We start from the raw sequence: 18,331 nt of genomic DNA on the forward strand, positions 1-18,331 counted from the left end.
ACGAGTTCACACGGATGCACAAAAGTGCATGTGTACCGTAACTGTCGTTCCCAAGCTCACACTAGGTTTGTTTCAAAATATTTATGGATGCAGAAGAAAAAAACGAACACGATTTCAATGTATCCATTTTGCGACTGTTATTGCAGTTTCGCTTTAAAGCAGTATTTTGATGAACAAAATAATAAAACAATTGTTATAAGCTTTTAAGCTGAAAATTTGTTGAAACAACAACATTGATCAAAATGTTAATAACATTTGACTGAAAAAAATTAGGTCGTAACAGTGCCGCCTGCACTTTTTTCAAAAGCTGGAATGCGATTATTAAAGACGTTTATCGAAATAATGTAAATACAGCTTGCAAAGCGACATACAAATTGTAGTCAATCTGTCGATGCGAAACTTAATCTAGCACTAAAAAAAAATGTCAGGTCGTACAGCGATTCGGAAAGAAATGTGTGTGTGTGTGTGTGTGTGTGGGGGGGATAAGCCGGCCTCCCCTCTCAGTATCAGACATACCCATAACGAGTGGGGCTAGGCTTGCTTAGCCGAAGTTTGAGACGAGTCGCGTTGATCTTTAATTTTGAGCACATTTTGAGAGTACACATGATATATCATATTTGTATAGTTTTGGATACAGGAAATGATTGAGATTACAATAACATTATTTTTGAATTTGTTGTTAACATTTTAACTTATAATGAGAATATAATTTGACGTGACATAAGAGAATATAATTTGACGTGCCGTCATTCCATTCTTTCCATACCATCCCGAAGAAGGCAGTAACATGCCGAAATATTGATTTAAACTTACTTAACCTGGTTACTGGTGTGTTTTCTTTTTATCATAATGAGAATGTATACTTCTTCTTCTTCTTCTTCTTCTTCTGCGTTCGTGGGCTAACATTTTTTAGCACGAGTGGATTTGTGTATGACCGTTTTTACCCCGCCATTTAGGCAGCCATACGCCGCTTTCGGAGGAAGCATGCTTAGTATGTTCGTGTTTCTATTACCCACCGAACTCTGACATGGATTACAGGATCTTTTCCGTGCGCACTTGGTCTTGTGCTTGCGTGTTCACACGAAGGGGGATAAGGCACTAGCAGGTCTGCACATAAGTTAACCTGAAAGATCGGAAAATCTCCACCTTAACCCACCAGGCGCGGCCAGGATTCGAACCCACGATCTTTCGCTTTTGAAGCCGGCGTCTTACCACCAAGCCATTGCGCCCGTCGAATGTATACAATTTATTTAACAAGTGTAACCTTCTCAGTTGAAATGCAATGCTATTTTCGAAGAGCAAACTGGGGGTCTAAGATAACTTCATCATATTTTCAGTCAATATGATTGGAACAGGAAGTTACCACAGTGTTTCAAGTTATCGAATAACATAGAGGCATTTGAATTCGGAAAAAATAAAGATAATGCCAAAAAAGCATCGACCCTTGAGATGTGATCTATTTTAGCAGGAAAAAAGAATGTTAAACTGGCTTCTATCGTTAGACGAAACTAAAATATCAAGCAATCCAAACGCATGTAGAAACAGATACATACTCGAGTAAACACACACACACAAACAAACATATACACAAAGCAAATCCACAAACATACACAAATCATTCAATCAGTCAAACCATCAGTCAAATCAATCATCCAATCAATCAAACTGTGAACAAAACAGAGAGGTTGGTGTCTTTTTGTCGATGAGGATATTAGTGACATCTCCAATGTGCAGGTCAGTAAATAAGCCTACGATTCGTTTATTATCCTTCAAGCGACGGATGTGACTTGGTGTGCCTGAAGAAAATACAAATGTACCTTTAGATTGTAAATGTTCCTCGCAGAAACTTTGCCTACCTCATTTTTAAAGCGAGAAAAAAAAAGTACATTCGGGATTCGATGAGGGCTGAATAGATGTGTAGGGGCGCTAAGTGAAGATCAATTATTGCTTCATGTATGTCCGTCTGTCTTTCTGTTTGTCGGTCTGTCTACGTATCTATATCTTTGCATATGTCTGTCTATCCTGTTTTGTCTGTCTGTCTCTCACGCTCCCCCTCTCACCTCAATGTGTGTGTGTGTGTGCGTGTGTGCGTGTGTGTGCGTGTGTGCGTGTGTGCGTGCGTGTGTGCGTGCGTGCGTGCGTGTGTGTGTATGTGTGTGTATGTGTGTGTATGTGTGTGTATGTGTGTGTGTATGTGTGTGTGTGTGTGTGTGTGTGGGTGGGTGTGTGAGTGTGTGTGTGTGTGTGTGTGAGTGTGTGAGTGTGTGTGTGTGTGTGTGTGTGTGTGTGTGTGTGCGTGCGTGCATGTGTGTGTGTGTGTGTATGTGTGTGTGAGTGTGCGTGTGTGTGTGTGTGGGGGGGGGGGGGTGTGCGAGTGTGTGTGTGTGGTATGTCCGTATCTGTCTTCCTGACAGCCTATCTATCTGATAATATTGCCTACCTTTAAATACAGAACTGGAAATGGCGTTTATGCTATAGTTTGCAATTAGCTTCATTTGCAGAACGCATACACTTTCACTCTATACAGGTGCTGATTTCAACTTCTCCAACAATGGAGATACCATTCACGCCAAAGAAGGACAAGTCCTGGAAATATCCTTTACATTCATCGACTGCACAGGAGACAAAAAGAAGATAAAGTCAATTTCCATCGAAAAGCAGTCCACCGACCTAAAAGCGACCACACTCTGCCAGTTTCTACGCGGCAACAATGGCGAGTGTAACGATGGTTCAAATGACGAGTGTCTGTGTCCAGCTGCTCGAGATCCTTCATATACATTCATCAAAAAGATCGATCGATCTTACAATGGAACGTGGAAGTGGTCAGTTGATCCACCCTTGGCCGAAGATCATATCATTGATGTACTGGTCGAATGTAAGTACCTGTACAGCACGTGGACTGTACAATCAATCAATCAATTAAAAAAATAATCAAACAACCAATGCATCAATACATCAAGCAAGCAAACAAAAAAGCAAGCAGTTATCCGTCAATAATAAACCAAGGTAAAAAAAAAAGAAGAGGAAATAAACCAATAATTCAACCAGCAGCAAGCCAATCAATCTCTGGAATAGTATTATTTTATTATTACGTTAATCTTACGTTACATTCAACTGATTCGGCAAACCCGTACTGACACTCCATCTCTGATTTAACAACCAGCTTTGCTAACCCTATAATGCAAACCTACCTGTTCTGTATCGCTTCCCGTTCATTCAATGATCACTTTGAAACCAGAAACGAAATTATATGCCCTGTCGACAAAAGCATAGGGGCAATGGGAAAAGGGGAGGGGGGGGGGGGGGACTTGGATGTGTGCCAAATTTCACTCTTCGACTGCCACGATGCATTTCAGGCACGTACTGTGCCACAAGGAAGAACTTAAATAATTTGAAAGGGAAACAACCGGTGTATATTGCATTTGCAGCAAAATGCTTGCCTCTCCTGGAGAACATTTTCTCCGTTTTAGTAATAATTACCCTACTTTCGATGTTTTGATTTTGTATTCATTTTGTATTCATCTTTTAACTAAATGTTTCCGGCAGTCAAGGACTTGTAGATAAAACAAAAATTCCTGCGTTTCATTGTTGCAGACCCGCCACAGGTTGAAGACGTGTTCTTCGCAACGGGCGTGGTGACGCAAAACTCTTCAGTGGATGTTATTTGCAACTTTACACGAGGCTACCCAGAGAGTGACGCAGAACCACGACTATATGATAAGAATGGTGACGAAATGCAGAACATTACTCGGTCTGATGACGGTCACATCAAGAACACTTTGCTGCCGGTGCAATGCGATGATCTCGGGTTGACAGTCACGTGCAAATTCGACGAACAAGAGAAAGGGAAAACTGCGACGCTGCTAGTACAGTGTAAGTGTTTGCTGGTAATTGTCACAAAATTCACACCGCACATGTTAACAACGGTAGGTGGACAGCTGAGCAAACCAAACCGACAGACTGGCAGACGAAAACACGCGCACACACAATCACAACCCAAACAAAACAGACTGACATACACAAATGCATGCACTCACAAACACACACACGCACTCACTAATAAAAACATGTAGGTTTGGAGAAATAATAACACACACTAATTCTTCTTTTCTACAGAAGTCTTCTTTGACTTCGCTCTAAATGTGTGTTTTGTCTTTACCAGTAAATATTGTGTGTGTGTGTGTGTGTGTGTGTGTGTGTGTGTGTGTGTGTGTGTGTGTGTGTGTGTGTGTGTGTGTGATCAGTTATGTAACTTTAAACATCAGGACAACAATACGCCATCTTGTTCCATTGGTTTAGCATTGAGGAAATTAAGAGTACAATAGGGCAAAGGTTGTGCTGCGATACCAAGGTTTTACTGAAATGTAAGGGTTTAGTTCCATGTAGGCTGCGGACACTACTGTATTGCAGTGCTCGTTTGTATCTTTGAGAGAAGTACAAATAGACAAGCTGAGAACAACAATACATTCTAAACAATATTGTGTTTTTAAATATGTTATATATAGGTTACACACTCCGAGTTCTGAATATCGTGCATATTTTCCCGAGAGTCGACTTTCAAGTTTTACCGAGCCTTTGGCGAGCACTCTGCGAACACGCGCAAAACAGGTCAGATCGAGGCTCGGTAACCATGGATTACGCGCGGCCGCATATTCACCTCTTCAGATAACAGAGACAAAGAGGCAGGTATTGGGATAAGTAACACTAATCTAACTTTTGTTCCATACAGGCAAACCGGAGTTTACAAAACATGAAACCCAACAAACGACAATCGCACGTGGAACAAATGCGATCCTTTCTTTTCCGTTTCGAGCGCCTTCTGATTCAGACTTGAGATGCCAGATCATGAAACTAACATCACATGAGTCAACTATTGCCACAGGACGAGACACAACAAATATCGACGCTGAGAATATACACCACTGCAAAGAGTGAGTGCTGTTACATGTGAAATGTGTCTATTTTCGAAGGCCCGTGTTAGTGTGTGTGTGTGTGTGTGTGTGTGTGTGTGTGTGTGTGTGTGTGTGTGTGTGTGTGTGTGTATGTGTGTGTGTGGGTGTGTGTGTGTGTGGGTGTGTGTGTGTGTGTGTATGTGTGTGTGTGTGTGTATATGTGTGTGTGTGTGTGTGTGTGTGTTTGTGTGTGAGTGTGTGCGTGTGTGTGTGTGTACATGTGCTTATATCGTCTCCAAGTCTGTCTGTTCGTGTGCTTTTATTAAGGGTTGGATTCCTGAAATGTACAAACACAAAACAACTTGAACCTACTTTTTGATTCTCCAGGAAAGTGACTGGCACGCCTCCAAATCTGACGTTTGAATTGACCTTTGAATCAACGGTAACGAATCATTCTGAGGAAAAATGGCAGCTTACCTTGCGAAACAGCTATGGAGAAGACCATGTGCAGTTTATTGTTTTACACAGTGAAGGTAACGGATGTTGGTTTTAGTTATTTCTCTGTGGTATTTTTGACTATTTGTTAGTGGTGCCATTATTTTACTTTTTGTGTGTGTAGTTTGCTATGGTAAATATAAGGTTACGGTTTTTACATTGTTATTACATTGTCATTGGTTGTACTATTTTAGTAAGACAAAAATGTATGTGTTCATTTGTGTGTGTGTGTGTGTGTGTGTGTGTGTGTGTGTGTGTGTGTGTGTGTGTGTTAGCCCGTGCATGCGTGCGTGCATGTACGTGTGTGTGTGTGTGTGTCTGTGTGTGTGTGTGTTTGTGTGTGCGTGTATATGTGTGCGTGCGTGCGTGTATGTGTGTGTATGTGTGTGTGTGTGCGTGTATATGTGTGTGTTTGTGTGTGCGTGTATGTGTGTGCGTGCGTGCGTTGATGCGTGTGCGTGTGTGTGTGCGTGTGTGTGTGTGTGTGTGTTTGTCTGTCTTCTTCACTTAGTCATGCTCTCTCTCTCACACACACACTCTCCCTCCCTCTCTCTCTCTCTCTCTCTCTCTGATCGCGAGAGAGATACACACACACACACACACACATACACACACACACACACACACACACACACACACACACACACACACACACACACACACAGACATACACATCGACACACAGACAGACATACATACAAACCGACATATAGACAGACAGACATATAGAGATACAGAGACACATTAACAGCTATTGTGTTTTCAGCGTAGCAATAGGGTCCGATATTTAGACGAGACAAGTACAATGCCGACGAGTCGAAGACGAGTCGCATTATACGTGTTCGAGTCTAAATATCGGACCCTATTGCTACGTTGAAAACACAATAGCGATTATATAGCTGTTCTGACCTTGATTTGTTGTTCCAAACTTACAAAATGACAGTTTTTGCGTCGATGCGTTGATCTCAGGTTTTGATAGCAGACGCCGTTTCTTATAAAATAATAATAATAATAAATAACTTTTCTATAGCGCGAGTCCCATCAATTGGCTCCAGGCGCTTATGCGCATTAGTTTTGCGCAGGCGCCACACTGACTTTGGAAAAAAAATCGATTTGACAACACAGCTGTTAAACAGCTTTTTATTAGTTCATTCGAGTACAACAAAAAGAAGTTTGAGTTTTTTTTTATATTTAGTCAAGTTTTGACTAAATATTTTAACATCGAGGGGGAATCGAAACGAGGGTATGGTGTATGTGCGTGTGTCTGTGTGTGTGTCTGTGTGTGTGTCTGTGTGTGTGTGTAGAGCGATTCAGACTAAACTACTGGACCGATCTTTATGAAATTTGACATGAGAGTTCCTGGGTATGAAATCCCCGAACGTTTTTTTCATTTTTTTGATAAATGTCTTTGATGACGTCATATCCGGCTTTTCGTGAAAGTTGAGGCGGCACTGTCACGCCCTCATTTTTCAACCAAATTGGTTGAAATTTGGTCAAGTAATCTTCGACGAAGCCCGGGGTTCGGTATTGCATTTCAGCTTGGTGGCTTAAAAATTAATTTATGACTTTGGTCATTAAAAATCGGAAAATTGTAAAAAAAAATAAAAATTTATAAAACGATCCAAATTTACGTTCATCTTATTCTCCATCATTTGCTGATTCCAAAAACATATAAATATGTTATATTCGGATTAAAAACAAGCTCTGAAAATTAAATATATAAAAATTATTATCAAATTTTTTTTTTCGAAATCAATTTAAAAACACTTTCATCTTATTCCTTGTCGGTTCCTGATTCCAAAAACATATAGATATGATATGTTTGGATTAAAAACACGCTCAGAAAGTTAAAACAAAGAGAGGTACAGAAAAGCGTGCTATCCTTCTTAGCGCAACTACTACCCCGCTCTTCTTGTCAATTTCACTGCCTTTGCCATGAGCGGTGGACTGACGATGCTACGAGTATACGGTCTTGCTGAAAAAGGGCAGCTACTTGACTAAATATTGTATTTTCGCCTTACGCGACTTGTTTAAATTTTGAACAAGACTACTTATGCAGAAGACCAAAACACAACATAAACGGAAAACTAGAAACAACTGAAAAACTAGAATGCAACAAGGGGAGGAGAAGAGAACAGCTAATTGCGAGCAGACGGCAGCGAAGTTTTCAGTTTGGGTGAATGGCATTTATACTTGTCTCGTCACGAAGCGAATTTTTCAACCTCAGTTATAAAGGACTACATGAATCTATGTCTCTGATGAATGTTAGTGCCATGGGTTGTACATCAATACTTCAGAGGGGAAGTGGGGTATTTAGTGTGGAGTTACGAGATAAGAAAAGCCGAATGCGAAAGTTTGTGTCAGTCGGCAACTGACACAGGCACACAAAAACAGCTGTTCCGTTTTACTCCCCTGTTTGTACTACATCTTTCGATTTTGGGCATTTTGTGGTGTTTAGGCACAGAAAATAATTGATTTAATCCTGTTTCATCGGGAAGTTAGCAGAAAAGGGTATGCTATCGACATCTGTAAAGCCGAAAAACATTCCCGAGAAGAATTTCAAGTTGTCAGTGTGTGCTGTTGTCGATTAAAACATCGTGTGGTACAGATGGGTAAACCGGAACCATGCGTCTTTGTTATTGCCAATATGCTTTTGGATATTGGCAAAAATGGCCGACTTCCGTAGCATTATGCTTTGATGATCGGAAGAGACCATCCAATCACAGCACCCGAATTCCCCCACGTGTCCTTCAGAATAGCTATATACAAATATATATAAATAGAAGAGCACACAGTTTATCTGACCACATTATGTTTTTTTCTCATTTAAGCTGAAACCGCCCTAGAAGTGACCAGTCAGCGCAGTGCGAGAAATACCGCAGTGGGCGTATCATGTGTGTTGGTACTGGGTGTCGTTATCGCAATCTTTGTTTTTTGTCGAGTCCGAAAGACAGCGACAGGTATAGCACTTCGCATTTGCCCATACCATTTGTCGTTTCGATTGTATTTGAGTCCGTCTGTCTGTCTGTCCCTGTGTCTGAATGTCGGCCTGTCCGCCTGTCTGTCGTTTTCTCTGTATCTCGGTCTTTTTGCCTGTCTGTCTCTCTTTGTCTGACGATATGTCTCTCCCTCTCTCGTTCTCTTTTATTTTATTTCTAATTAGCGTGCTTCAGTTTCAATTTTAATTTGTTAAGTTTGTAGGCTGTTTTTACATTTAGTCAAGTTTGAACATAGAGGGGGAGTCAAGACGAGGGTCGTGGTGTATGTGTGTGTGTCTGTCTGTCTGTGCGTGTGTGTGTGTGTGTAGAGCGATTCAGACCAAACTACTGGACAGATCTTTATGAAATTTGACATGAGAGTTCCTGGGTATGAAATCCCCGAACGTTTTTTTCATTTTTTTGATAAATGTCTTTGGTGACGTCATATCCGGCTTTTCGTGAAAGTTGAGGCGGCACTGTCACGCCCTCATTTTTCAACCAAATTGGTTGAAATTTTGGTCAAGTAATCTTCGACGAAGCCCGGACTTCGGTATTGCATTTCAGCTTGGTGGCTTAAAAATTAATTAATGACTTTGGTCATTAAAAATCCAAAAATTGTAAAAACAAATAAAAAATTATAAAACGATCCAAATTTACGTTTTTCTTATTCTCCGTCATTAGCTGATTCCAAAAACATATAAATATGTTATATTTGGATTAAAAACAAGCTCTGAAAATTAAATATATACAAATTATTATCAAAATTAAATTGTCCAAATCAATTTAAAAACACTTTCATCTTATTCCTTGTCGGTTCCTGATTCCAAAAACATATAGATATGATATGTTTGGATTAAAAACACGCTCAGAAAGTTAAAACAAAGAGAGGTACAGAAAAGCGTGCTATCCTTCTTAGCGCAACTACTACCCCGCTCTTCTTGTCAATTTCACTGCCTTTGCCATGAGCGGTGGACTGACGATGCTACGAGTATACGGTCTTGCTGAAAAATGGCATTGCGTTCAGTTTCATTCTGTGAGTTCGACAGCTACTTGACTAAATATTGTATTTTCGCCTTACGCGACTTGTTTTTATATTTAGTCAAGTTTTGACTAAATATTTTAACATCGAGGGGGAATCGAAACGAGGGTCGTGGTGTATGTGCGTGTGTGTGTGTGTCTCTGTGTGTGTGTGTGTGTGTGTGTGTGTGTGTGTGTGTGTGTAGAGCGATTCAGACTAAACTACTGGACCGATCTTTATGAAATTTGACATGAGAGTTCCTGGGTATGAAATCCCCGAACGTTTTTTTCATTTTTTTGATAAATGTCTTTGATGACGTCATATCCGGCTTTTCGTGAAAGTTGAGGCGGCACTGTCACGCCCTCATTTTTCAACCAAATTGGTTGAAATTTTGGTCAAGTAATCTTCGACGAAGCCCGGACTTCGGTATTGCATTTCAGCTTGGTGGCCTTAAAAATTAATTAATGACTTTGGTCATTAAAAATCTGAAAATTGTAAAAAAAATACAAATTTATAAAACGATCCAAATTTACGTTTATCTTATTCTTCATCATTTGCTGATTCCAAAAACATATAAATATGTTATATTCGGATTAAAAACAAGCTCTGAAAATTAAATATATACAAATTATTATCAAAATTAAATTGTCCAAATCAATTTAAAAACACTTTCATCTTATTCCTTGTTGGTTCCTGATTCCAAAAACATATAGATATGATATGTTTCGATTAAAAACACGCTCAGAAAGTTAAAACAAAGAGAGGTACAGAAAAGCGTGCTATCCTTCTTAGCGCAACTACTACCCCGCTCTTCTTGTCAATTTCACTGCCTTTGCCATGAGCGGTGGACTGACGATGCTACGAGTATACGGTCTTGCTGAAAAATGGCAGCTACTTGACTAAATGTAGTAATTTCGCCTTACGTGACTTGATGTTTGTTCTTAAAATCGTTATTATCTCATGCGTCATCTGCATGTTACCTAGCTCAATGCGTTTATACTTTGATCTTAGTTGATTGGATCGACTGAGGACTACGTTTTTCTGCAGTAATTAAAGGCACAGTAAGCCTCCCGTAAACCATCACAGATACTGCCAGGCTTTTACACACAGTACAAACGTCCTTTCATTTAAACACTCACCGCTTGAGAACATCCTATGTGCCCTCCGTAAAGAGCTAGCAATTTTCAAAGAATTTATGTTTGCGTAGTTTATCTTACCCCTGAGCCATCGTGAACCCGTGTAATCCAGTTTCCCTTTTTCACAATGCAGTCGTCAGTTTGTAATTTGAATGCGGCTCGCTGTGAGCTTATCTGCAATAGCACGTTATTATGTACCTCTGACTATGCACGAAACAAACGGCTGTGGTTCACAAGAACTCTAGCAATGGCTTTTGACTGTTCAGAGGAACTGGCGACGTCATAAACCGTCGTCTGCTACAAGAACCACGACATTGCGTGACCTTGCTTCCGGGCTTTTCTTTTTTCAAAACTTCGAATTGTACTGATCTTGTCTTGATGAACAAATAATTATTTTATAATTTAAGAATGTTTGTGTAACAAGCTGTCAATTTATTATTTAGATTTTAAAAGTTAGGTCTAGCACCAAAACGCACCACGGTCCGATTGTCTGACAGACAATCCGCAAAATTAATTCTTTGAAAATTGCTCGCTCTTTACGTAGGGCACCTAGGATGTTCCCGTTTGGTGAGCGTTCAAATGGAAGGGTGTTTGTACTGTGTGTAAAAGCCTGACAGTATCTGTGATGGTTTACGGGAGGCTTACTGTGCCTTTAAGCTGTTTTCTCTCTATAATGTTTAACCGTATTATTTTCAGATCTCAAGAAAAGGTAATATTCAACCGTTTTGTACCCTCTCTCTCTTTCTCCCTCCTTCCCTCCCTCCCTCCCTCCCCCCCCCTCTCTCTCTCTCTCTCTCTCTCTCTCTCTCTCTCAGGTACAAATTTGTTTGATATTTACAAACTAGTATAAACAAATCTGTACTTGTTATCAAAATTAAGGCATTACGCAGATTCTGCAGCACTCAAAATGTTCTATTACGCCCACATAATGCCTCATATAAACTTCGCATCGACACTTTGGGATAACTGCAGTGATGTTCATTTAAAAAGACTCAATTCCCTGCATCGCCGAGCTGCAAAACTTATTCTGCATGATTTGAATAGGTCCACGGATGATAAACTAAAGCTCCTGAATGTCCTCCCCTTGAAAGATCAGCTGACGTTAAACAAGGCTGTGTTCATGTATAACATTCCAAATGACGACTGTCCTAAATATTTGCAATCACATTTCAAACATGCCACAAAAAGATATGGGTCCCCAAAAAATCATCCCTCCTATACCTCGCATAGACCTCTACTAATCGAGCTTAGCCTTCTCGGGAGCGTTTCTCTGGAACTCCTTCCCCCAACAGATAAGAAATGCAACTTCAGTGAAAATGTTTAAGAGACAGTCACGTTCACACATCATTCGTGAATGAAATGTCTTGTTCGATTGTTATTTTGTTAACTATTTTGTACTAGTGTTAACGGATGTGTAGCTGATCTGAGCAACTTTATTCCCAAATGAAAGGTATAACTATGTCAATGTTATTTTGTAATGTTTGAGTTTACCTTATGTAATTCCTTAAATGCACATTGTGTTGCATTCCATAATGTATTTCTGAATTTTATATGATTGAATTTATATTTTTTTATGTGCGTCTGTCTTTATGTTTTGTATAAAGGACAGGTTCGAAGAATAGGCTTTGCCTAAAACCTTTATCCTTTTGTAATAAAGTTCTGAGTCTGAGTCTGAGTCTCTCTCTCACTCTCTCTCTCTCTCTCTCTCTCTCTCTCTCTCTCTCTCTCTCTCTCTCTTTGTAACACACAGACACAGACACACACCAACCCACCCACCCACCCCACACACCATAATTTGAACAATTTTGATCATATTTTGTTTGGCATGTTACATTCATTTGCATATTCCGGCAGATAGCAAGGCAGGCAGCCAAACATACATTCACACAAACAGACAGACAGACAGACATATGTATACGGCGTTTTTTCTCTGTTTTTAGGTTTGCACGTACACAGCAAGGTAGGTTCATATTTTTTTCGATTACATACTTTATCTCGTTGCATGCATTTATGGTAACATTTTACACTTTGTTGCAAGAAACAGGCTATGAGGGCATATACTAGCAAGCGACCTCTTATCTTGTTTTGTGTCTTTTCGTTCAAGTACGATATCAGTAACAACGATAACAAATGTAAGGTTCTCATGAACAGGTGAAATAACGAGTTACATCAATGAAAAGGGACGCTGCTTATGGTGTTGTGTGTAATCTATCCAGTAGTTTTTGTTGTTGTAAATGCTGCTGCTGCTGCTGCTGATGATGATGATGATGATGATGATGATGACACTGCTGCTGCTGATAATGATGATGATGATGATGATGATGATGATGATGTTGTTGCTGCTGCTGCTGATGGTGATGATGACGATGACGATGACGATGCCAACGACGACGACGACGATGATGACGACGATGATGATGATGATGATGATGATGATGATGATGATGATGATGATGATGATGAACGACGGTGCAGACGACAACGAAGACGATGACGATGTTGCAGATGATGTTGATGAATATTTCCAGGCGCGGTTCCCAGTAGCTTCTATCGCGGGTCCAACGTGAGTTTGATGATCAACAATGAGATGTACGAGGACTCAGAAGACCAGCTCAACATAGTGCCGTCAGCAGGCGTGCAGGTTGACAGAGTGCAACATCACCCGGATGACAGTTCTGGCCATGTTCCTTTGGCTTTGCATTGCCACGCTCCACCTCCTCCGTTAAGCATGGTGTTGGCTGAAGGTGCTGGTTGCATGGACCTTTCTTCGAGTGGAGGTGAGTGCAATCCCTACATCATGTTTAAAGCAAAAAGCAACAGCTAAGCAAATGGACTGTATGCCGTTAGATTTCATCTTTAATTTGTTTCCTGTTTGTTTTTTGTGGTTGTTGTGATTTTTTTCCCATCAGTTTTAGCAGAGTTGTCTGAAAATAACTTCTGATATGAAGCACTGATGTACGTAACATGCCGTGTCTATACCAGTTTATTGCTTTTCCTTTTTTCACTTAGTATAAAAACAGTTACATTGAACTCAAAAGAAAGTCAAGTAAAAATACGTGTTTCATTTATTTTTGGATGCTGGATATTTAGTTGAGTTATGATTTTCAGCTAAAGTACACTATACATCCATGTTATTTAGATGAAACGGATGGAGCCTGTGCCGATACGGATGCCGATGGAATGCCCTTTGTTGATGAACAAGAACACAGGAGTGAAGAGGGAGGAGCGGGTATACATGTTGGTGGAAATGGAAACCTTTATGTTCCTGCAAAGGAAGTCAGGAGGAAGAAGCAGGAACAACAAAAGCGCTATGTAAAAGGTTTGTATGGCCATTTCCTTTTTGGTTTCTCGTCGTACTATTTAAAAACGCTCGTATAATTCCCCGTTCTCTTCTTTTCTTCTACTGCAACATAATGAAATGGTTCATTTCAAGAATACACGTCGCATTATAATGTTATACTACCTGTGCGTTTGGGTGCGGGTTTTTCTAATAAGGCAGTTTACGTACAAAAAAATCGTGCAATTAGTAAGACCATTCATTTCTCTATTGTATGATACAAACAAAGTGTGATTCTACGTATGGTAGCCACAAACAGAGCGCAGCCCACAGAAAATCACGAAAATCGAACTTACTCCAAAAAACAACAATACACGTTGCAAAAAAGCAAAAAGCAACGGAGAAAAGCAATACACACCATAGTTGACATTGCAACACAAAAAAAACAGAACGCGGCAAAACATGCAAGCACGTAAACAAACAAACAGACTAACACAACAAACACACAAACAAACATCATTTCTCATGCAACTTGAATACAGTAATTCCCGTTTGCAGAGACAGAATTTCAAGGGGAAGAAAATGGTGACGACAATGAACAAAAATGTGACGACAAACAAACTGAACCGGAAGAAAACAGCGCCGAAGACGGTCAACGGTCTTCTGCGGAAGTCAGGAGACAGAAGAGACTGCAACATCGAAGAATTGCGAATGGTAAGCTTGTTAGACACTGTATGTTTTCCTCGCATAATTTAGGCTCATTGGGTGTTTGATGCAATGCATTTGCTTTATTCTTATTGTATCTGTTCCTTACATTAGACTACGACGACAACAACGACGACGAGGAAGATAAAGAAGAAGAAGAACAAGAAGGAGAATTAGATGAACAAGAAGAGCATGATGATTATGATAAGGCAGTTACTGAGGGTTCTGTTGTTTCTTTTTCCTCCGTTGCAGATTGAATTTACTGAAAGAGTAGGGAAAGTAGACATTCTCAAAATAAAAAAAATATTATATCTGCCTTGCCTTCTTGTCAAACAGGTTCGTGGCTATAAAGAAAAACAAAACATAAAATAAATGATCTCGGCGTTTGTCGTCCTCGGTATAAACAGTACTGTTCTTGTTATTCATTGTCATATTCTATTTTTAGACCGACGCTATATGATAGAAATACGTATTCAAACTTAACATTGTGCAATCAATAGATTGCCGATGATGCCCTTAACGTCCTCCTCGGCTAGAATGGTAAAATCGCAGCTGGGATATAACAATTTTAATCACTTAAATACAATCGTACAAAACAGTCTCTCCTGTTTTTCCGCCAGCTGTACACATTAAGCCGAAACATCTTAAACTATAGCCACAATGACTTATACCCGTGTTCAAGACAGTATAATTTTGTGTTGTTGTTTTCTGTTTTGTATTGCAGAAAGAGAAGAGGAGTGCGCTACGTTGAAAGACGAGACCGTCTCCAAGGATTGTCTTTACGTACCTGCTACTGAAGTAAGGAGAAAAAGGCGACAGCAACAAACTCTGAAACACGGTGAGTGGCATCTACCTAATATATTTATGATATCAAAAGTTTAAAAAGGCAATATGTGACCCTCCACCACGAAATGAGTCGCATGTCACCTCGCGCGGTTCTGCGCTAGGCTTAATATAAGTCCGGGAAATGTCTTGTAACAGTGTTAGGGTCACCTTAGTCACAGGCTTATAACTCAAACAGTTTTTGTTATTTTCTAAAACGGTTTTCACCACTGGATAGAGCATAACAAACTCTTTGGGAAAATGTAAAGATATGAAAATCATGCAAAGGTGACATGTGACTCATTCCGTGGTGGAGGGTCACATTTATTGTTGGCCTGACCTCGGGGGCTAGTACTTACTTACTGGCAGTTATGCCGGTTGGCATTTATGAATGTTGTAACAGAGAAGGAGAAATGCTCGTACGATTAACAATACGGGTGGCACTTCCAGTGAGAGAAGTAGACAAGCTGAACAGATCGAAAGTGTTTCTTATTTTACGTACACTTTGGATGTATTCGCATACTTAGATGAAACAAATACGCTTTACGAAAATGAACTTTAGCGGAATAAAAAGGTACCAACTTTCAACAATAACAAGAAGCAGTCAAAAACGTTTCGTATGATTTAGAAAACAACTGTTTCTGTTTATTCGTTGTTGAGTTTTTGGCAGAGAGAGAGAGGGAGAGAGAGAGAGAGAGAGAGAGAGAGAGAGAGAGAGAGAGAGAGAGAGAGAGAGAGAGAGAGAGAGAGAGAGAGAGAGAGAGAATGCGAGAGAGCGAGAAAGTGAGAGCGAGAAAGAGAGAGAATGCAAGAAAGAGAGAAAGGGAGAGAGAGAGAAAGAGGGAGATAACATGTGATTTCGGTGTGTGTGTGTGTGTGTGTGTGTGTCTGTGTGTGTGAGAGTGTGTATGTGTGTGTGTGTGTGTGCATGTACACCGAGTTTGTGTGTGTGTGTGTGTGTGTGTGTGTGTGTGTGTGCGCGCGCGTGTGTGTGTGTGTGTGTTTGTGTGTGTGCGCGCGCGCGCGCGTGTGTGTGTGTGTGTGTGTGTACTTGTCTGTCTGTCTTTTTTCTATCTGTCTGCAAGTTTGTCTGTCTCTCTGTCTCTCTGTTTGCTAGCTTGCCTGTCTGTCTGTCAAACGGAAGTCATTTATATTTTATATTATGAATCTTCATATAACACAGACGTGAACCCAAAGGACTGGTATGCACCTGTGGCTGATTTGGAAGGAAAGGATACAGAACAAACGCTGCGAACAGAAGAATGGGACAACTCTTCATCTTTTTAACCAGCATGCATATACTGTTTGTCGGCAATTCCAGTCCAGGCTGATCTGGATTTTATTGGTAGATGCAGCAGAACTTGTAGATTTGTTTGCTTTTTCGTCAAGTATACGTATTGACAGACAAGCGATGCTAAAAGAGAGCGGCCGAGAGAGAGAATGGTTGTACATGCATTGAACTGTATCACAACGATTTAAAATGCAACGTCTTATAGGTCCATGTATGTAAACTGCATGCTTAAACATAGAGTAAAGCAGGCAGCTTGATATAACATGATATTGTTATTCTGATAGACACGTGGGAGAATTGTGGGGGTTGTGATTGGATAGGCTTACACAGCCCTATTCCGATCATCGGTCCATATTCCACAGGAAGTTGCTGAATATCCTGTTTATATTCGCAGTAACAAAGACGCATGTTTGCGATTTCTTTTGGGAGTAATATGAAGTGCACGCATACCTGGCCAGGTTTGCTTCTGTGACTGATCGACAGACGATGCAATTTGCACATTTTTGTGTTCGTATCGTACATGAAATACATTCTGTGTAAATTCCAGTTCTTTAACAGGCAAGACACCTTGCAAAGTTGAAGTAGCTGCATTCTAGCAGACGGTCTAGCCAATGTTTAGCACATTAGCCTATATCAGCAAACTCTCCTTTCCCTATGCAACGTCCATTGTATGCAATGTTGAAAGGAAGTTACCGGTCTGAAACATTTAGTCGTTGACTTTATTCTGAAACAATTCTTGATCTCTTAGTATCAACAGATTTGCTACAGTCATCATTTGTGTGAATGTACAGTGTGTACGTGATTTTGTATTGGTTTAATTTGTAGATTTGGTAAATGTATATTATTGCTGTAATGAAGAATAGTTGATTTTTGTCCCAAGTGTTCATCATGTGCATGATGTTTTTTCTTGTTTACTGATCTGTTGATTTTTATGTTTGGAAGGCGCTTAGAAGTATGTTTGGATTTTGTGCAATATAAATACCCTTATTACTATTACGTTTATCAGGATATATCAGATCTTCAAAAGCACGCTCTTGTAGAAAGGCAAATGTATCAAAAGTGATGGTGTATGAGAACAGATGTTAAAATCTGAAGAATTGTACAATGCATTCCATGTTTCTTCTTAGTCTTTTTCTTCTGTTTCTATTAATTGCAAAACGTTTCCTCGGATGTAGTCCGGGATGCGCAAGTCGTTATGGACTTCGCTGCTTGTTATTTACTGGAAGTTTAAAAATGCCGCAACATGATAATAGAGATGCTACTGCAGGAAGGGGAATCCTGTTATGTTGTCTGATTTGCATTTAAGTTTTGCATTTTGTTCAGAAGCTCATACAAACTACTTAAGTGATTTGTCATGCATTATTTATGTCAGTCAACATTTCCACATTCTTAGCACTAGTAAAAGGAGCAAAGAAAAATATATCTCTGAGTGAGTGAAGGAATGATGAACAGACCTACAATTCTCTATTAATACTAATGCAGACTTTTTAATTCTAATTCCAATGCAGACTTATTAATCACTTCTAAGAGTTCACGTTGATGTACAACAAACAATATCACAAGCACAACTCCACAAACACACACACACACACACACACACACACACACACACACACACACACACACACATACACACACACACACACATTGAATAATATGACAAAATAGACCACATACAATAACATTAATATGTGTATTTGTTCATACAAACTCTGTG

At 39.9% G+C, this 18,331-nt stretch overlaps 1 protein-coding gene and 1 long non-coding RNA gene across 2 annotated transcripts in view; one reads left to right on the forward strand and one right to left on the reverse strand.

Moving 5' to 3' along the window:
- LOC138973551 (uncharacterized) overlaps window positions 1-18,331 on the reverse strand; it is a 495,333-nt gene that overhangs the window by 314,724 nt on the left and 162,278 nt on the right. The window lies entirely within an intron of this gene.
- On the forward strand, window positions 12,433-18,220 carry LOC138973532 (uncharacterized). The gene is made up of 6 exons (XM_070346251.1): window positions 12,433-12,479; window positions 13,048-13,296; window positions 13,659-13,838; window positions 14,355-14,510; window positions 15,226-15,339; window positions 16,507-18,220. Exons 2-6 carry the CDS (start codon window positions 13,092-13,094, stop codon window positions 16,608-16,610), a joined length of 759 nt encoding a protein of 252 aa, XP_070202352.1. The 5' UTR covers window positions 12,433-12,479; window positions 13,048-13,091; the 3' UTR covers window positions 16,611-18,220.

The sequence above is a fragment of the Littorina saxatilis genome, linkage group LG8 (assembly GCF_037325665.1).
Source record: "Littorina saxatilis isolate snail1 linkage group LG8, US_GU_Lsax_2.0, whole genome shotgun sequence".
NCBI lineage: Eukaryota > Metazoa > Mollusca > Gastropoda > Littorinimorpha > Littorinidae > Littorina > Littorina saxatilis.